We start from the raw sequence: 22,217 nt of genomic DNA, 5'->3' as shown, positions 1-22,217 counted from the left end.
AGATGATTACATAACTTTCACAAATGAAAGCATTTAACAGAGCCAAAGTATAAATGGCCACTGGTACGGATGCATTTCAATAGAACACCATTCCCTAAAGTCCCCAGGAATCACATCTGAATTACATTCATTTCAAAGTGTGAAATTCATGTTGAATGAATCTAGCTTTTATTGTATGGACGAATCAAGTGGGTAAAAAGCTCTGACAGAAATGTCATGATAGTCTAACAGCTTAACCTTCCCTCTGTTCTGTCATATAGAACATTAACATTCAAAACATAAAAAAAATCTCAAATTCACAAATGACATTACAACAGCGCCCAATACCTGGTGATATCAATAATTAAGTATTTTATGAACAGGTAGTTATCAAAGTGTCTTGGCCAGACCGTATATCATGTGTCTCTGCCATTCAACTTCAAACGCCCGTTTGACTTTAAATGGATAAATTAACAAATGAACACATCAAAAGCTCTCGTAGTCTTACCTGTGTAAGGTCTCTACCCAGCGTTCTTTCACCTCAGGCGAGCTGCAGGCAAAACAACAGCATGGCGTGAGTCACAGAATCCACGGGACAGAACCAAAGAAGTGAACACGAGGAACTTAAAACACACACTGAGAGGGACACGCCTCGTAGCAGTGTTTTCTCTCTCACGAGTGAACGCACTTTGGAAAGTTTGGCGGCCCAAGTCATGGGGACAGGAAGCAGTGTCATAGCGACACCTTTACTTCCTCTTTCTCGGGCCGGCGAGGGGCAGGGCTAAGCTCCAGTGTGTGTGTGTGTGTGCGTGCGTGTGTGTGAGCGAGTGGAAACTTTCTTACGGTGATGCTACGTCTGTCTTGGGCTCTGGGGCACAAAATATGTGGCGTAAAGAGGACCCCGCTGTTGGGTGGGAGTGCGGGTGTGTGAGGGGCTGCGAGAAAGTGTGTGGCTGCTAGAACGCGTGTGGCTGCGAGAAATGGTGTTGAATGTCACCAGTTTGACACCTGTGTGTGTGCGTTTGTGAGGTGTCTATCAATGCTTTCATACGAGTGGAAATAAAAGCTCCATGCAGGTGTGCGTATCTGTGATCATCTGTGATGTGTGTGTGTGTATCTTTTTGTATGTGTGTGTGTGTGTGTGTGTGTGTGTGTATATATCTATTTGTATGTGTGTGTCACAGTGCATGTCTGAGTTTTAAAACCTTGTCACTGGGTGAATGCCACCGCCTCAAATACAGGTGTCTCTTCATGCGTGAGTCGTGACCTTTAAGTAAAGGCCACCAAAGACACCTCCACATCCTCAGTGCTAATGCCCAGCCTCTGATGCCATCTCAGTCAGAGTTCATGTCTGTGTGGAGGTGTTCTCTCTCTTAATCTCACCATAGTCACATGCTTTAGAAATCCAACCAGGGAGATGCTATTGCCAAGACTGCTTTTAAAAACATAAAGGAAATACGCATTCTGCCTACATCATCAGTTTTGTTAAGGCTATTGGACACGATCTTGGTTCTGTTGTGCAGCATCTCCCATTCATCCCAGTTTTAATTATGGATATTCATATTACAATTCAAAAGGCATCTTGTATTGGTATTGTATATGCAGAAAATGGAATAACGCCGTTTAGTTGAAAAAAAAAAACCTCCACCATATTTTCCAGTTAGACTGATGTCTCTTCAGCTGGAGTGCCCAGAGTACGCTTTGAACACTCTGAGAATGTGACACTTCAAAAAAACACAGCATTCCGAATTTACAAACGGTTCCAAAGTATCCTGGGAGCACTGGGAGTGTCAGTTTACAAACGCACCCTATGTCTATCAGCTCAGTAACGTATCATAGCAACAACACACGCAACCAATTTCCACATGTGGTTTTTTTTAATACTCTCATTTTGGAATAAGTCTGGTGTTTAAGAGACAAAAAAAGCATCTCAATATGAACATCACAGCAGTCTAGTTTTTCTCTAGTCAAGTCGTTCCATAGAGAAACAATTAAAATTAAGCAAGTAGGGGGGGGCACTGTGGCGCAAGCAGTAGCCCCGACCACATTCGGGCTTGACGCCCATGGAGGACACCGGTTCGAAATCTGGCCCGATGTCATTTCTCCTGTCCACTCCCCAGCTCTTCTCCCTCCCATTTCCTGTCCCACTCTTCACTACACTATCAATTAAAGGCACAAACGCCCAAAAATAAATCTTTAAAAAAAATTAAGCAAGTAGTTAATTGTGGTGGCTTTTCAGAAAGAATCGTCAACAACGAATATCTTTACCAAGATAGCAAAAGACCAGTGGACCCCTGTCAGCACACTGGGGCCAGAGCTGGCCTTTGCTCATCAGTTTTCGGGTGGTGAGTTACAGACAGCCCACAGTTTTGCCACTTGCTTTAAATAAAATAAAAATAATACTTCATTCATTTTCACCAACCCTGGCTACATCCATTTTTTATGGATGTAACCAGTGTGTAACATGAGTCTTTAATTGACTGTCATTTTCACCTTGAGAGCCTTCTAGTGCCATGGACTTCTTCTGTTTGGCAGCTGATATTTCAAATAGACTTTAGACTACATAACATTTTATGTTATTTTCTTACTATCCAGAACCAGTGGAACTAAAAATGATGGTGGTCCGAGTGCGGACCAGGAGCGGCACCACACCAGTGGGGTGCCAACCAAAATCCACCTGCGGACCGATATTTGCTTGCTACCTTGGTACTCTAATGTGCCATTTCATGCTGACACCAATCTGTCACCATAAACTCTTTGTTTACAAGAATGACCCAGCACGTTTCAGCCAGAACAAAAAAAAAGAAAGAAAGAAAGTCAGTCTTGTTTCTCCTAATCAGCCTTTTTCCAGACAAAGCCCTGGCCTGGCCAGAAAGCCCCTGCGGTTACTCAAGCAGCATATGACCCAGGCTGTAAAAAGTGCAGTTTCACTCTTCCTGCTGCAATGGCTTCATGTCTTGTGATGGTGGAAATGTGTCTCCTACTTCCGTATACACTGGCTTGGTTGTGGTTGTGGATTGGATTTTCCGACGGACAGCACTGTAAATGGAGGAGGTCCATGGGCTGTTTGACGATAACAGATCTGGCGTATCAGAAAAAGGTCGTAATTTCACGCGCGTTTGTGATTCGAGACTGTTGAGCTGTGAATGTCTTTGTGATTATTGGCTTTGAATTAAAATGCATTTGATAAGAGGAACTTCACTTCAGTCTCGAGTGTTTTGTGGGCATACGTGGGCGAGTGTGTAAGAGAGAGTGTTTAGCTGTGTGTTTATGTCTGGGCAAGCCCCTTGGTGTGTGTCGTGTTTGTGTTTGTGGTGAAGTGATTGGCATTTGAAAGGTTAGGATTTCACACAGTGATGAATTACTGAGTTTTACTGTATTATATGACTTTGATAGTAGGCTAAACAGAACTGAAAATGTTTGTGCGTGTTTGTGTTTGTGTTTGTGTGAATGTGTGCTTCAGTGTGTGTGTGTGTGTGTGTGTGTGTGTGTGTGTGTGTGTTTGTGGCCATTCCAACTCACCGAAAGGTCACCACGCAGAAACCCAGCGGCCACACGAGAACCAGGGAAGTTTTGAGCTCAAAGTCCATGGGCTCCTCCTCCTCTTCCTCATTATCATCTTCACAAGGGTAGAGCCACAGCTCCTCAAGACTCAAGCGATGTTTCAAACGGTAGCTCGCACTTGACCTGACACACACACATATACATACACACACACACACACAAACACACACACACACACACACACACACACACAGTTTCATATAAATTACCAGAGTGTCAATTATTAATCAGAATTAGACCATTTGAAATTAACAGACGTCAAAGTGAAATTTAATTTAGCAGCCATTTGTGCTCTTCTTCCTCCAACCTCCTTCTGCACTTTACCATGTAATTTACACAGTCATTGACTTAACACTTATAACAACAACGAATCAACTGTAAGATTTTGTTTTCTGATTTTTTCAGTTATTTTTTTGTGGTATAGTGATGTGATGTGGTAATCAGGAGATACAGGTGCATACAGTTACAGTAAACACACCATGACTCAAACCTCTCATAACCAGACCACCCACCCAGTACACAGGTGCTACACAGATTCATGTGTGTTTGTCGATGTCGTAGTCATGGAACATTTCAGATGGTAACCGTGAGCCCAGTGATGCGTTTCCTGTCTGAGGCCTTCAAAAGAGGAAGTGCTGCTCTATTCGCCTGGCCTATATTCATATCCCCACCGTGCTCACATGACGCACTGCAAAGGCCTCACATGGTAACCAAAGTGTGTGTATGGCTTGTGAGAGTGTATGTGTGCGAGTGTTCACGTTTCTATTTCTGTTTTAGAGAATCCCATCATCTCCCATCACCATGTGACAGTTGAAGCTGAAAGTTCAAACTTTCTCCCAGAAGTGTTATGACTCCACACAATGGTGAACGATGTATGTTTTGTAAATTGTGTTTGTGTGCATGTGTGTGTGTGTGTGTGTGTGTGTGCGTGCGTGCGTGCGTGCGTGCGTGCGTGCGTGCGTGCGTGCGTGCGTGCGTGCGTGCGTGTGTGCGTGCGTGCGCATATTGAATAACTCATCTCCTGTCATGCAATGGCAATGCGAAGCCCTCTCAGATTATCACTACACGGTTTCTTGTCTCCAGCAAATACACAGTACATCACAACGGCTTAAGGTGGAGTGGATTAGATAGACAGCTACACACGCATAGAGTGAACATACTGCACTTCACTACTATTCACACAAAAAAAACACATAAAACACTTTGGCTTTTCCATGAAGTGCAATTTCTTGCTAAATGTTTAATGTATTTATGATTTGGATTATACATGACACAGTAATAACTGGTTGATTCGAGTAATATAACATTCTGCACCATCAAACGCATTTGGATAAAACCGGCAGGAGAAATTGTTTGTCAAATCTTTTTTTTTTTTTTTTTCAAAATCTGCCCTTAAAGAGAATGTGGTCTTATCTTTTATGGTTTGAAAGCAGGAGATTGGATAAGGTCTTATGTAACAGCATGAGTTCTGTCCTCCAGCTGAATGGTCCTAATTGGTTGAGAGGAGAGGATCTGGATAGCCACTGATTCCGGATCAGTTCCTCCATCTTTTCATTTTCTCTATCATCATTCGCTTCGGACAAAAGCGTCTGCTACCTTATCTCTAGCTCTAGCTATCTCTTCCCTTACAGGTGCTACTTGGAGAGAGGAGAGCACACAGACAAGCGGCTGACTCAGAAGTGTCAGAACAGATGTGTCTGTTAAACCTATCCATATGCATGGCCTACACTGGTATAGCCTCTGCTCTGAATGGTAGAACTGACATTCAGTCTGACAGTCAGTACTTACATGATATGGGGAGGTGGCCTGGGAAGAAGGAGGAGAAAATGGACGAGGAAGACTAAGCTTTATTCCTCCTCATGAGAGACACATTCAGTCCAGACAGGCAGACAGAGCCAGTATGACCATGAGAAAATGAGCTACCTGATCATCCTCTCACTACAACGGCCAACTCGGTCTCATTACTTTTATTTGACGGAGGCTTTGGTGCCGCTGTGTGACTTCCATGGGCACAGTAATTGATTTCACCCCGAGGACAAGCCATCTCTGAGTCACATTTTCTGGAAAGTTCCGATGGAGACATAAGTTACATTCATAACCAACTTAATGTTTATTATGTTGCCAATGACGAATAATGTTATGCATATTATTAAAGCAGATGCTGGATTCTGCTGTTGCTATTGACGATACATAATTCTAGCTGCAGCTGCTGGTGCCCCTGCTGGATCTCTTCTCAATTCTTGTGCCCTAGTATTCTAGTGTTCTAGTCTTCTAGAAGTCTAGTGTTCTCAACATAGCATATATATAGCCTGCCACAGGTGCAGATGGACTGTGTTAACTGAGATGAGAAGGGGGTTTGCCAGTGGGATTGCCCTCTCAAAAGTGAAATGTCTCTCTCAATTTCTGTGTATGTGTGTGTGTGTGTGTGTGTGTGTGTGTGTGTGTGTGTGTGTGTGTGTGTGTGTTATTGTGTGTGTGTGATTGTGTGTGTGTGTGTGTGTGATGGCTGATACTTCCCCTTTTGCCACGGGAACACCCTAACTTCTCCCCTCTGTAATTTCTAGGTGAATACCCAGAGGAGGAAGCAGCCAACGGGTGTTTGGTGATGAGAGAGGGAGGGAGAGGAATGGATGGAGATTGGATAAGATGTGAGAGTGAGGTGTGAGGAATATAAGAAGACAAGAAAGGAGGTGTGAAATAAGGGTGAAGGGCGAAGGAAAGAGAAAGAGAGAGTGTGTGTGTGTAACGATAAAAATACAAGATACCTCGCGAGTACACCCCTGTGCAATGTCACGAAAAGGTTATTCACAACAGCATCACTTTACAGTAAGAGTAAATTATTATTATTCTGTTATTCAACCGTAGGGTATTTGGGCTTATGCAAAATTAAAAACGAACAATTTAGATTTACCAGAGACAATTGTTCTAGGCTCTTTGCTGGAGGGGTTGTGTTGTTCTACCTTTCTCTTAAAGTGTTCTGATGGATTCAAAGGTCATATCGCTAGATTTCTTCTTTTTTATTTTTTTTAGAAACTCTTGCTTAATTTTTGCAGTGTGCTTTGTAACGTTATCATGCTGGAATATCCCTCTTCTGCAAAGCTTGGGAGATCTTGTCAGCCAGTATTATGGTATACGCACAGCCATTCATGGTGCCATCTTTAAATATCATCTCCCCAACACCTTTTTCAACACCTTTTTCACTCACGCATCCCCATATCACAGTAACACCTCCATGCGGTCATCCAATTTAGAAATAATGCAATTATTAACAGGTGATGCAATTTTGAATCATTTGACATTTAAATTATATTGCACATTATATTGCTCACTTCTTTTGTATGCTGTATATGAATATCCAGAATAAACCAGGATGGGAAATGCTGCATAACAAAACAGACAATATGTGTACAAATCCAGAGTACCCTGCGCATGTGTACATCTGTGTGTATGTGCAAGCCTCACTTGAGCTTGGCGATGACGAGCTCCTGGCTGAAGAGGAAGAGGTGTCTCTCGCGGGTCTTCTGGCCCTCGGTCAGCTGCACACACTCATCAAGGGCCAGAGGGGAGCTGTCACCGGACAGCCCCAGCACGAATGGACACTGCTCCACCGCCACTGCCGCCTCCTCCCTGAAGGGTAAAAGGCACACTCAAGGTCACAGGTTTAAAGCAAAAGGGGTGTCACTACACATCACAGCCGTCACAAAAGTCACAACAGCCAATAAGACAGTCCAAAAATACAACATGATCAGATGGATAGGTGCAAAAGACTGTTCCTTAATACACCTGCGAGTCTATTAGTGGTGCACGCCACCATGGATCGTGTGGTGTGAAAAAAACTTTAATGATGGAAACCTAAACACTTTCTCATCAAAAAAAAGATAAAAGGATTCAGATACTTTCAAGAATGAACAACATTGGATATATTTATTTTCAGACTCTCAACTGGCCTTTTTCAGAAAACAAAACTGTTGTTTTAAATTTTTCATAGGGATATTTCATGCCATTTCATTTAGCTTCCGACCTAATAGATATTTTGGTCATGGCGGGGGTGGCATGTGAAGAAGGGAAATGTCAATAGGAGTGTTAATTTGCTCATCACAGAGTGGTCCGAGTATGCCTGGTCCTTCACTTGGGTGAATATATCATATATCCAGCCCTTAAAAGGGCTACTATTCCATTAAATGGAGCAGAAATAATCTTTAAATTAAAAGCGAGGAAGGTGTTGTGGCCAGCTGTCCACTGCTTTGAGAATAGATGTTATCATTTTTTTTTATGACTGAAAGGGAAATTTCAGGACTTTTTTAACCTATTTCAACATGTTTTTGGGTCCAACCATTTGGTAGGGACAATCAACGATCGAAATCAGCCATACCTTTTCGAGAAATGTCATGTTTATAGAGGATTTAGTTCTTATCCCTACTCATATGCCAGCTGCAGGACTTCACTTAATCTTTCCTCCACAGATGGATCAATGATGAGTAATGAGAGAACAGATTTTCTGTTTGTGTTGTTTTTCAGAAGACCTAAGAAAGGATATTATTGATAAGTAGGAGAAAAGTTATGCTTTTGAAGAAAAAAAGTATATTTTCTTGGGTCATCCTTTATTACCTTATTAAGGTGTTTCTTTACACCACAAGAAACCAATATGGTGCATTGCCTCGATCTCGTAAAATAAACTGCTTTTCTTATCATTCTCCTCCTCTGCTCCACATCTCCTCTACTTCGCATTTTCCCTCTTAGGCCTTATGCACGTTGGCTGCGCTGCGTGTGCGTTGCGGCTGCATTACCTGTTGATTTTCATTTAGGCGCCCATGTTAAGAGGTTAGAGCATGCACACTGCCAACGTGAGACACGTGTCTCTGGCACAGCTAGAAAATCAATGCTAAAACAGGCCTTAGTCCACGTCTCTGTCAGGCTGACCTAGGTCATTCAATTCAAAGATTCTGTTCTCTTTCTTTCTTTCTGTACTTGGAGGGCCTCTTGTGAGATCCTGTGTTCTGTGCCAGCCCAGAACACTGGTCTGGGTCCTGAGAAGACCTCTTTCTTCCAGGATCCATTGAAATCTTGAGCAATGTGCAGTTGATCAAGCCTGGAGATAAGGTGGGAGCCAGCGAGGCCACCCTGCTCAACATGTTGAACATCTCGCCCTTCTCCTATGGGCTCATCATCCAGCAGGTGTACGACAACGGCAGTGTCCTTAATTGATGTAGCCCTGTGCTAATATTTCATTTATTTTTCTTTATTTCAAAAATATTTAGAAATATATGAAAATACATTATGAGAGTGTTCTACCAAAATGCATTTATTTTTATGCCCTGTTTTTGAATTGAATGGTAAACATTTGAATCTTTTGATTGAAGTTTAATGCCTGATTGCCATTGAGACGACTTGGCCAGCTGCAAGGGAAGGAGTGCAGAGTAAAGAAGAGATGAGAGAACTGACATAAAATGTCGGATAGATGTCTACGTCGTGAAAGTATATTTGAGAGTTAAATGAGAAAAAAAGGAGTTAGGATCTGTCTAGTGGTGGAGCCAAGTGTGGCAGCCATTTTAGCTAGCTGATCAACATGAGTGTGCTTAGTCACAGTTGCATGTTAAACGGTTATCCACCATATAAAACGTATTCGCTGCGACACCATTGAACTGAGTGACGGAACTCTGCTACCATCCTGCTCCAACGAGGTAACTGCCATCGCCATTCTTTTTGTTTTGCTCCCTTGAGTGAAGCGGCCATTTAGTTTGGGGCCTCAACGTGCTCACGCAGCGTAACAGATTACTGCAAACAAATGACTGTAGGGTTGTTGCTGGCATAGGGTACATTTTTCTGTTGCTTGACATAGTCATGTGAATTCATTGGGCTAAAAAGGATTGAGTATTTTCATTTCATTTTGTACATGACAGGTGTTGTTTGATATTTACCATTGGGGACTTCGGGCACCCCAAAGGGAGAGTTAGACTAAATTAAAGTGTCATGCTCATCACCGCGGCATGAGGGCGCGACATTGGGTAAATGGACAGAAGCTACTGCCACCAGGATAGCTTATGTCGCAGTCCTAGTTTGTAAAAGGCTTGGTGGAATGGAAAAACACACAAAAAAAATGCAGGTTGACAGTGATTTTCAGTCTTACAGTAAAGCATCATGGTTTCAAATATGTAAGCTTTATAAGAATCATATGTCTTGAGGCAGTCGGCCTTGACATGATCCAATCGCTCATCGCCATCCTTTACACACTTCCTCATTCCACAATGTAAACAGCGCTGAATACATTTTGCACTGCCAAAAACAAACAGTACTCAATGGCCCTTGACTTGTTTAATTGGATTCTTAACTTTTGAGTGACCTCTTTCAAATGATGCACTTCACAGCAAAAGTGATCCAAATGATCTGCTAAACTGGTTCTACGTTTCGTGTTGCATGGCATTCACCCTGTTATGACTCAGCAATATCACTGCTCCCGAAACAATCATTGAAGTCAATGAAAGAGAAACTCATTGCGGTTTGGATGTTTATTGATAGACTCAAGACACTCACATAAATATTTTAGGACCTTGACAACAGGTTTTTCAGACCTATTCTGAATAAATCTGTATTTTGAACTGCAGTGAAATACTGCAAATTGAACACACGCATGTTCCTACAATAAAAGCATATCCAAACACTGATATCAAATTATGTCTTTGTTCATAGCAGACCGTGATTGAGTGTTACGGTGAATGGATCAGTGAGAAACCAGTTATCTGCACCCTTCAGGGATTTCCAGTATTTCCATCTCCGTTCCGCGAAACACACAAGCACACAGAGTAATGATGAAAGGCCATGGCAGACATGAAGGAGAGGACTAGGACATTTCAATGCAGCCCAGCGTCCCTTTATTGATTGTATTGATGGAAATTGATATTACCATTCATTTATATACTTACCATTGCATTGCAAGCATGTTCTCCTGTGTGTGTGTGTGTGTGTGTGTGTGTGTGTGTGTGTGCCATGTGTAGTGACAGTCTGGGCACACCCTTGGAAAGCCACAACCATGGCCTCTGCTAAGTAGGCCTCAGGAGCAAATGGTCATGACACCCTAGCAGACATCCTGCCTGCCCCAGGTGGGGGAATACACATCACCTATCCACCATCTTGCCTTTCTGTGTGTGTTCCGGAACCTTCCGTAGGAAGGTCACCTCCCCTCCCCTCCCACTCACATGCCCCCTTCCCCACCCTGACCTGTAAACGCATCCCCCAATGTTGACCCTTGACCCCACTGTAACCTCCCATGATAGTCTTGTATATATACTGTAACACTGTGAGACTCTTTAGTCTTTGCCGGCCTCTACTTGATGTTGGAATTGACTCCCTGCAGGAGTACCTTGAAATACACCTCCAGAAACCTTTGATTCACCTCGTGGTCCTTTGTCTAAAGTTTGTCGTCTATATTGCGATTCCATCAGTATCTGTATAAGTAGAGTCAGTGGTGTTCAGTTCAGCGTTGCGTATCCACTGTGATGGCACTCAAAGCACGACTCCCAGGGGCAGCCAGCACCCCTTGCTAGATCAACACTACAGTGGGATTTCATAGCACCTCACCTCACCTCACCTCACCTGGACCTCTGCATGCCTTTTTTTTTTTTTTTTATCTGCCCAGGCAGCTAGATTTAGCACACACAAGGTGCAACTGGCTGTACACTTGTGATAGGCATACCGGTCAACACGGGGCTTTGAAAATAATGGAGATATTCTGGGAACCCGCACCATGCCCTGCCACCACCCCTCTGGCTGTCATCTTATTCTTACCCCTCACATTTGCACATAGGGAAACCTGACATCGTCACTAGGCAACCACAGCGCACAATATGAACGAGGATTGGATGAACTAGTTCCTACATTGACTAAGTGATTACGGTTAGCTGTTTCACTGGAGGAGGAGTATAGCAACAACACATCACTATAGACCAGTGGTTCTTAACCTTATTGGAGGTACTGAACCCTGCAAGCTTCATCAATGCATTCACCGAACCCTTCGTAATTGGAAAAATAAAATATGATTTCTTCAAAACATAGGTATATATATAAAAACGACGAGACATTGCTAGTGTGAACCGGCTATACTGTGTGTGTTTTGACCCCTGCCGAACCCCTGAGAGTGACTCAACGAACCCCTGGGGTTCGATCAAACCCAGGTTAAGAACCACTGCTATAGACACTGATCATTCCAGTTACGTAGGCCTAATGCTAAGAAAGGTATAAAAATACCGGAGATTCAGGGAAATATATTTAGTCTCATTAAGGCTCATTAAGGCTCATTAAGGCTCTTTAAAGCTTCAGCTTGAAGGTTCATTAAAGCTTCAACTTTATCCTGCAGGGAGATGCAAACAAACTGGTTGGTGAATAACCTCAGACAAAATAGACAAATGCCTGCTGGGTATTCGGGTAGGATTAGACCGTAACACTTGTGCTCTTTCACTGTCACAAAGGGACTCTCCCTGTGGGTGGCTGATTAAACAGCTGCACCCTGAAGAGGGCAAGCATAGAGCGTGCACACTCATACACACACACACACACACACACACACACACACACACACACACACACACACACAAGCATCTCACAAACACATTAAACGCAAGGCTTTTTATATTACACCCACTTAGCTGAAACCTGCTGTCAAAAGCACTGCTCTGTGGTCTCTTTGCAAGGAGTGGGACCGAGAAAGAGTGGGACTGTATGTGGAGGGGGGGGGGGGGGGGGGTGTGTGCAACTGCGGAGTGAGAGACAGTAAGGACAGAGAAGGATGGAGCTGTTGTCGTATGTGTGCAGAAGAGAACATTTGAGTATCTTTTTGATTAGATAGGACAGTGACAAGCATAGAAAGACAGACATGCATACAGACATATGGACATAGACACGTACATACTCATAAGTAAACACACAGACACACACACACACATACAGAGTACATACATATTTATAGACATGGTGTGACAGAACCTTCCGAAGCATCTACCATCTAGTGGTCCATTTTCCCTCCCATTTTCTGCGATCCTTCACCCTTAAACCTTTCAGTGCAGACCTTCTGAAGATAACCTAATTACCCATTACATGTATGTTTCAACCACACATTGATTTATCAGATATACAGTAGCCCCAACCTTTCAGTAGGAGGTTACAAAACTGGGATGCACTTTACTGACTTCATAGACTAACTTCACTCCTATATTTGTGTGTGTGTGTGTGTGTGTGTGTGTGTGTGTGTGTGTGTGTGTGTGTGTGTGTGTGTGTGTGTGTGTGTGTGTGTGTACATGCGTGCATGTGTGTGCGGGATGGGGGGTTTGCATATACAAGGGAGCTTCTTGTACAGGTTAATGTACAAATTTCTTGCAAGGTAAAAATAAATCCCCCCAAAAAACCCGCATTTTCACCTCCACCGCTACCAAAACCTGATAATGCACTCACTGTGAAAGGTGTTTTTCCCTAACAGCCACTGTGACCCCAGCCTATCTGTTAAAGGTCTAAGGGTTTGGACTTTTGGCTTCTTTAAAGTAGTCTAGTCATTGAAAATGCCAAATGAAATTGATTTGAACTGGATGGTGGAGAGAGAGAGAGAGAGATTGTGCGTGTACATGGGGAAGAAATACAGACTGAAGAGAATCCGAATAAAAGTTCAGGAGGAGCCTTTTCTCTTAGAGACTGAATACTCTCTACTTTCCCCAGTTTATTAGTTCATCTTATCTCTACCCCTGGGTTACTTCTGTCATTGGATCAGTTTCCTCTGCATCACTTGCCCTCCTGTTTCGTTGTGTAGTTCCACTGAGGTATTATTGAAATATAGCCAAAGGTTGTCTAACATGCACCACCGCATTGCTTACCTAGAACCTTTAAGGAAATGTGAACTCCTGAGGCCTCAAGATGTCTTTCTCTTTGTGTGTGTGTGTGTGTGTGTGTGTGTGTGTGTGTGTGTGTGTGTGTGTGTGTGTGTGTGTGTGTGTGTGTGTGTGTGTGTGTGTGTGTGTGAATACCCCAAAATGTAACAAGGCTAATGTGCTGATCTCCTCACATCGCTGGTGATTCATGATCTATCCCATTTTCACCTCTTCCTCCATACATTAGGCAGAGTGTATATAGTGTCTTCAAATGTGGAATATCTAAAGACTGCATAATATCCCATTATATAGCTAATGTGCCATCTGGCTAAGCAACCTACATGTATAATGTCTCTCTCTGGACCAAAAGGACCTACTCAATGCAAATGTATTATGCAGTAGTCACTTGCATACATATAATGCCATATATAAAAACAGGTAAAGGCCCTTGCTATCTAAATTACTCTCATATCTCTGAGCAAGAGCTCTTTTTAATCCAAGCACACTATCATTGAATTGAGATTTATCATCCTGCAACCTCATTTCAGGATATCATCAGCCTGAAATGCCCCCCCATCTTTCTTGTATAATTTACACAACAGGGAAGAGTACTCTTACACAGTACGTCTCTGCCTGTCTATTTGAAGAGAGAGATGGTGCCCCCATGAGGCTGGGGGTGGTACTGCATGCCTCAGTCTTAAATGTATAGCAGTTGGCTCATTTGCATTGTGAATGGTAGCCTAAGCCCAATTGCAGCTGCTCAGCGTATAGTGCTACTTGATACACAAGGCTCCAAGACAACAGCACTATTCATAAGCCATTTCAAAAGGCAAACATTTCCCCATCGAATGTATATGATACAGAAGACCCTTATTTGCCAGTGGTGGTCCTTCAGAGTTCATGGATCTGAGTGTTAAAGAGCCCTCAGGTGGATTCTTCAAAAGGCTCAGAGTGGAACATTTGAGGTTCTGTCTTTGATGCTAAATATCCCAGGATCTGCACGGCACTTTGATTTTTGTAAGAGGCTACATTTTACATTTAATTCTGCAAATGCCTCACCAGTGGTTTTGCTTTTTGGTTACTGGAGATGCTGCTGGAACAGCGCTACATTATGCTAATATCTCGGGACTTGATCAAACGCCCACCACACACACACACGCACACACACACACACACACACACACACACACACACACACACACCTGATGAGGTTCCAAGGGATTCCAAGGGCTCTCCCAAACACCAGGGATGGAGCAGATCGCCGCCTCTGTGCCAGGCTGCGGAGATGCTGCAATGAGGAAGAACATTGGGGAGGTCAAAGGTCAAATTTCATCTCTGAAAAGTCTTGACACACGTTACACTGGTCTAAAGAGCTCAGTATTCAGATCAGCAGACTACATTGTTTATTTTCTTCTTCAAACTTATTTTTCCAGAGAATGCTGACGGCAACATAGAACCAAAGTAAAAAAGTCATTCAGATTCCATGTTTAGAGGGAGGCTTATTATGTTGGTCTTGCTTTAGGGGTGTCACATGTAGCTGTTGAGTCCAGCCTCTCAGCATGGGTCACACATTCTGTTGCTAAGTGTGTGTGTGTGTGTGTGTGTGTGTGCTGATCACACTGTAATTGATTCCACTAAACCTTGTTTTATATTAATATTACAAATCTAACACTCTGTATGTCTTTGTCTGTGGCTGTTATTGCCAGTGCTACAGAGAGGCACTTTTACGCCATAGAAGCTAAATAAAATCCATAACCTTGCAAGTTGAAAAGCAAATGTAGAATAAGACTCAATGACCGTAACACCACACTTGCTTTCAAGGAAGATGACTAATCTCACCCTGTGGCATCTAAGAGCTGCGTTTATATTCACAACATTCTTTCCCTGTTTACTTTACATTTAAAAGACTTCCATTCAACTAAGTAGATGGCGTGTGTGCTGAGGTCTGTTTTTCTGTCCCTGCTTTGGTATGTAAAACTGGAAAAGTGGAACGTAAAGGCCAAATGTCGAGGCTAGCACATGTGTGTGTGTGTGTACGTGTACACACGTGCTGTTATCAATCCATTATTCACAAGTTTGGTTATGTGTCTGCAGTCACGCCTGAGTGACAAACAGCGATAGCTTCCTGGGAGCATGGCTTTAAACTCAGCAAGGGCTATCAGCATCTAACTGCTTGCCACTGGCATTTCACTCCATCGGCTTGATCTACAAAGTTGTGGTGGCTGCTGAAAGGTACAAAGGGTCTTTTAGTGCACACAACAAGATAATTAGAGTTGAAAACATTCGTTTCCATGCTTCCCAAACTGCATACGCATGCGTTTAAGTCATTTTGGAGAATTATTTCGTCTCTATTGCAAAATCTTAGAACTGTTATCTAAACACCATACGGACACGCTAGGCTTGATGTTCTAAAATGTCTCTGGAAAGAAAACTGATATTGATATGAGGTAGTGACTGGGTATGCATTGATGCATTGCGTTTTGTTGAGGATGGCTCACGGAGTTGTGAAAGTGAAGTGTTGAGCTACTTGAGAATTGTCTGACAAAGTGTCACAACCTGGCTCAAGAACATGACCAAAGAGGACATGGAGGACCCGCTCAAATCCAACGAGGTGTTTCAATGTACAAAATGTAGCCATTTTTACAGTGAAGTTGCAAGCTTTTGAGCACTTCAAAAGTTGTTTTGTCAATGCGACAAAACATCTAATCTCAAAAAGGTGAAAACAGCTGATGTGACCAAAATGGGAGACCACCATCTGATACATCTAGTTATATGACTCACAAGTCTAGTAGCACCAGCAATCCCCTCGAGTTGCCCACTGATGACCTGCGGTCAGGAGGAAATAGGATAACGAACTGAGGTAAGCAGGCTGGGAGGGCCATCACACGGGCATCTCCATTACATTTACATTTAGTCATTTAGCAGATGCTTTTATCCAAAGCGACTTACATATGTGCGACTTACAATGTATACACATTTTACATTTACACTGATGACACACTGCACATCAGGAGCAATTAGGGGTTCAGTGTCTTGCTCGAGGACGCTTCGACAGGGAATCGAACTAGCAACCTTCTGATTACTCAACGACTTCTCTACCTACTGTACCACTGTCACCAGATGATCTCCACAGAAGAGAGTGCTCCCCCGGTGGGAACAAGATTGGCAAATGGATTTTTTTTTTTTTGGGGGGGGGGGGGCTTTTTGTGCCTTTAATCGATAGTGCAGTGAAGAGTGGGACGGGAAATGAGAGGGAGAAGAGCTGGGGAGTGGACAGGAGAAATGACATCGGGCCGGATTCGAACCCGTGTCCTCCATGGGCGTCAAGCCCGAATGTGGTCGGGGCTACTGCTTGCGCCACAGTGCCCCCCTGGCAAATGGATTTGATTGCTTGGCATGCAATGCACATGGTTACACTGTCAAGAGCTGGGGAACCTGTAGTGTGTACAGTGCAAAGGTCAAGGATTTGGTCTTCTATATACGTAAGTGCAGTCATCAAGGGGGAGTCTCCAGTGCTGATTATATATATAGGGAGTGTTTTTTAAGTGGCTTTTCCAGCAAGGCTTGTCGACACTAGATCAATCACCAAGTGCAAGGGATCACTCTAAATGCTGCACTCAGTGTGGTCCTCCAATTATAAGAAAAAGGAACAATTTTCACCCATGGTGCTTATGTGTAATAATAGAAAAAATAGGCTTTAAAAAGCAACTTCAGCATAAAAGCCTGTGGAGGCCTGTGGAGTGCAAACATTTCTCCAAGGTGGATAATTGGGGCCAATTTTGTGGCCCTAAACAACTTTTTAATCCAAGCACACTATCATTGAATTGAGATTTATCATCCTGCAACCTCATTTCAGGATATCATCGGCCTGAAATGCCCCCCCATCTTTCTTGTATTGTTTACACACCAGGAAAGAGTACTCTTACACAGTACGTCTCTGCCTGTCTATTTGAAGAGAGAGATGGTGCCCCCATGAGGCTGGGGGTGGTACTGCATGCCTCAGTCTTAAATGTATAGCAGTTGGCTCATTTGCATTGTGAATGGTAGCCTAAGCCCAATTGCAGCTGCTCAGCGTATAGTGCTACTTGATACACAAGGCTCCAAGACAACAGCACTATTCATAAGCCATTTCAAAAGACAAACATTTCCCCATCGAATGTATATGATACAGAAGACCCTTATTTGCCAGTGGTGGTCCTTCAGAGTTCATGGATCTGAGTGTTAAAGAGCCCTCAGGTGGATTCTTCAAAAGGCTCAGAGTGGAACATTTGAGGTTCTGTCTTTGATGCTAAGTCTCTATATTCGAAGTCTCTATCTTCTATCTTCAAACAGGTATGTCTCTTTTGAATATCATGCAATTATGGTAACTGCTCCGGTTAAAGCTTATGTGGTTGTTATCTACCGTCCACCAGGACAACTGGGTGACTTCGTCCATGAGCTGGACACCCTGCTGTCATCCATCCCTGAGCATGAGTGTCCAATACTCATCCTTGGCAGCATGAACATCCACCTAGACAATCCCAACTCAGCTGACTTTCGGACCCTGGTTCACTCTTTCGACCTACAACAGGTCCAATTTTGTGGCCCTGAACAACAAATCCAATGAACCACCAGTGTAGTGTCTGGTACAGTGACTAAGTGGAGATGTAAACCAACATCAATTCAGTTTAATGTTGGCAGTATTCATTGCTTTAATGTTTAACATTAGTAGTATCCTGGTTAATGGGTGTGAGTTGCTGGGTTTGGCCAAGGCTCATTAAAAATCATGAAGGGCAGGGTAGCTCTCTTCATTTACAATGATCCATAATTAATGCTCATCACTACTCCCTCACACACACACACACACACACACACACTCACAAACACACTCACACTCACACACACACACACACACACACACACACACACACACTCACACTCACACTCACACTCACACGCACAGGCACAGGCACACATACACACACACACACACACACACACACACACACACTCACACTCACACACACAGGCACACACACACACACACTCACACATACACTCACACACACACTCACACACACAGGCACAGGCACACATACACTCACACACACACACACACTCACTCACACACACACACACACACACACACACACACATACACACACACACACACACACACACACACACACACACAGACACACACACACACACACACACACACACACACACACACACACACACACACACACACAGACACAGGCACAGACACAGGCACAGGCACAGGCACACATACACATGCACACAAGCCCCACAACCCCCCGGCTGCCTTCTGCACGCTGCTTGCTTCTAAGCATTCTGGGCCAATCATGCGACTTAAAACAATGGCCACTTGTTTCAAAGAGGCCAAACACACACTCACTCCCTCTTTCTCACACAGACACACACACAAATACTCATACAACACACACAAACACACACATAACACGAAACATATACCTGTGGAGACACACACAAACCTTTGCATACTAATTTGATTGTTCTCTCCCTTGTACGTTGCTTTGGATAAAAGTGTCTTCTAAATGACTAAATGTAATGTAATGTAAATGTAATTCTGCTCTCTCTATTTCTCTCTTTCTCTCGCTCTCCCTCCCCGTCTCGTTCAATTGTCTTTCACATACACACACAGAGAGGCACACAAACATAGCCGCAGTATTCTGGTTCTTGTCAGGCATTATCCTTGACTTGGAGCCTTTGATACAGCAGGCTAACCTATATGGAGTGAGACCATCCATACATTAACACAGCATGGTAGACACATTCATCAAAAGCTTGATTTTCCCTGGCGCGCTTTCCCTGCATGAACAACACAAAGAATGTATCTTCTTCACGGATATTCATTAAATGTCATTAAAGTTTCCAATTCTGTAAAGTTTGTCTTTTTCAGTGCCCGGTGTATGACAACCATAACCACGGATTTAATTCAGACATCAAGCTCTTACTACAGAGGTTTTCCACAAGGCCTAGCCTATGTGCTGGAACAGACACTACGGCAACACCAAAGCTTACTGTATGCACCAGTAAACACACAGACACAAAGCCAATCATACATGGGTCACTGACAGAGTTAAAACACATCACTGGGGGGGAGGGTGGCGCAAGCAGCAGCCCCGTACCACGGATGGGCCTGACCGCCCCCGGGGACCCGGGTTCGAGTCCGCCACGCGGTCATTTCCCAATCCCACTCTCTCTCCAGCTCGCTTCGTGTCTCTCTTCACTGTCCTATCCAATTAAAGTCAAAAATAAATCTTAAAAAAATAAATTAACTCATCACTGGACCGTTCTCACAAGAAGACAAAACAGTGACTAGGTTTGACCTGGTCAACACAAAAAGACTCAAATACCCAAAGTGGCAGATCTGGTGAAAAGAGGAAAGCAAAAAAACTAAAAACAATGTGAAGTGAAAAAGTGGGTCAGGTGCAGTGGCGTAACGTAGTTACGACGGGCCCAGGTGCAGGCTATTATGACGGGCCCTAGTCAGTGGCGTAAGGCAGTGGTACCAAACATTTTACAGTCCCGTACCCCTTCAAACATTCAATGTCCAGCTACAGGTACATACCCCAATTTTTCATGTTTGTAACCGCCGCCGCCACGCCCCCTCCCCCCGCGCACATATTCTGCCTAGAACACTTGAAACTGTGAAATTGTCAGCATAGATCACTAACCGCTGCCGCCGCACCCCCTCCCCCCGCGCACATATTCCGCCTATAACACTTTAAAACACCCAAACTAGCTATTTTTGGCAGTGGAATTATTTCGCTGAATATAGGTATACATTTTTGGCAATTCGACTTGGCTATTCAGACTATTTAGATTGACATAAATAGGTCTATGGGCCCCGGCTACGGGCCCCAAAGACCCACGGGCCCAGGTGCAACCGCACCTGCTGCACCCCCTATAGTTACGCCCCTGGTCAGGTGTCCAAACAGAGATGCTTGGCCAGCACTCCTGCACGGCAAATCCTCGTCATCATCACCACTGAAGAAGAAGACCAGCCTCTCTCTCTCTTTGGAAGTGATATTTTCCAGTACATATTGGCACCCTAGCACAGTGTCCTGTATGCTGCCCCAAGCTAAATGAGCAAAAAAAAAGCTTTGACCTTAATGGGGCCTTTCCCATGGAAACAAGGAGAAGGTAGCACGACGACAAACAAAACAAGAAAAAAGACATTTCAAAAATAGACAATAGACTTCCCATTTAGTGAAGACACCAAAATTGAGCTATTTCTGTCTCAAAAAGAAACAAATTAAAAGTCGTAATGAATTGAAAGGTACATTTTTCAGGTATATTTATTTGAGAGTCTGTGTGTGAGAGAGAGAGTGTGTGTACATAATAGCTAGGTGTGTACCGATGTTTTGATGACTTCTTTGTATTCCTGATTGTGTCATTTTTGTCATCTTCTGATGCTTAAAGAAGTGTGACTGTGTGACTGTGTGTGTGTGTGTGTGTGTGTGTGTGTGTGTGTGTGTGGGCCTCAGTAATTGTTAAAAGTTATTAGGATGTGCAATTACAACTGAAATCAAATCACAAAACGTAGGTCAAATGTTCCAAAGGATCTACTCTAATACAGTTACTCAGCAAACTGATGGTAGAAGACCAGATGAGGACTGTGTTTTGAAATTGAATGAGTGGGATTTAATTGAATTTAATTGATTTAATTTAACAACCTACTCTCAAAATAATTTTTAAGTACTTTCGAAAACGACAAGGCTGAATGAGTGCTCATCCAAAATCCATCCAGCAGAATCGACCGGTGGAATCACCAAGAGGTTCAGGTTCAGATTACTTACGAGTCGGATGGAGACAGACGTATCGTCGTAGCTTCCCCTCCTCATGGTTGGAGAGTGAGAAAGCGATGGAGACAGGTGAGTCCTCCTGCACTGGTTCTTCTCCTTGTGTGTGAAACTCTGCGGTACTTCAGGATCCTGATGTCAGTGCTATACTTGTGTGAGCGTGTGTGTTTTTGTGTGTTTGAGTGTGTTCCTCCTGAGCCCTGGTTTGGGTACGGACGGTAAACGCCTCTGGGAGTGAGTGAGTGAGCGCCCCTAAAGCGGTGTAGAAAGAGGTGCCGTGTGGTGTGTGTGCATGTGTCTATGTGTGTAATGCTATGGGTTTTGTGTGTGTTTGTGTTTGAACAGCTCTGCTGACCGGCTTCTTCAGCTGTTCGTAATGAGGCTGAGAACAATGGGGGCTCACAAGGGACAAAAAAACTGTGGAGAAGGGAGGGGTGTGTGGGAGTGTGTAGATGGAGAGGGGGTTCCGCTTGACCTGGGCCCCAGCACGTCTCGTCAATTGCATTCCCACCCCCCCCCCCCCCCCCCCCCTGCTCTGGGTCTCGGTTCCTGGCTTTCCCCATCGGCTCCAGAGCCTCCCACCAAAACAGGGCACGCAGCTATCCAGGGCTGGAGGATCTTTTCATCTGTAATGCTTCCTTACTTCAATGTAAACACATACAACGTGCAATACTCCCCAATACATTCTAGAGGCAAGAGCTTTACGCACATCTCAACATGAAATACTCCCCAATAGATTTTAGAGGCAAGAGGTTTATGCACATCTCATTATGTGTTTACAGTGAAGTATATATACAGGTGAGGCATGAGCTGGAGGCAGCTGTGGATATATTGCCAGTGAAAATAGAAAAAGAAATTGGATTTTCACTGAAGTGTCCATCATCGATGTTCGTGATATAAATGCAGTCCATCCATCCAGCTTTGTTGTGTAGTATGTGCTGTAACAAAGGGTCCAAACATGCCCTTGAATCTATTCAGTTCAGTAAATAGATTAGAT

General features: G+C 43.7%; 1 protein-coding gene across 1 annotated transcript in view; it reads right to left on the bottom strand.

The window, feature by feature from the left end:
- Positions 1–21,627, bottom strand: part of tagapb (T cell activation RhoGTPase activating protein b) — a 28,170-nt gene extending 6,543 nt beyond the window's left edge. The window contains exons 1-5 of the mRNA XM_031581705.2: positions 21,218–21,627; positions 14,594–14,679; positions 7,006–7,170; positions 3,502–3,666; positions 488–529 (exon numbers count right to left, since the gene is read on the bottom strand). Of these exons, the coding sequence (XP_031437565.1) occupies positions 488–529; positions 3,502–3,666; positions 7,006–7,170; positions 14,594–14,679; positions 21,218–21,262 (503 nt within the window). The 5' untranslated portion in view covers positions 21,263–21,627. The remainder of the gene's footprint in view (positions 1–487; positions 530–3,501; positions 3,667–7,005; positions 7,171–14,593; positions 14,680–21,217) is intronic.
- Between the last annotated feature and the right edge of the window lie 590 nt (positions 21,628–22,217).

The sequence above is a fragment of the Clupea harengus genome, chromosome 15, assembly GCF_900700415.2.
Source record: "Clupea harengus chromosome 15, Ch_v2.0.2, whole genome shotgun sequence".
In the NCBI taxonomy this organism is placed as follows: domain Eukaryota; kingdom Metazoa; phylum Chordata; class Actinopteri; order Clupeiformes; family Clupeidae; genus Clupea; species Clupea harengus.
The sequence above is the reverse complement of the archived record's forward strand: the minus strand, read 5'-3'. Positions and strand labels throughout refer to the sequence as shown.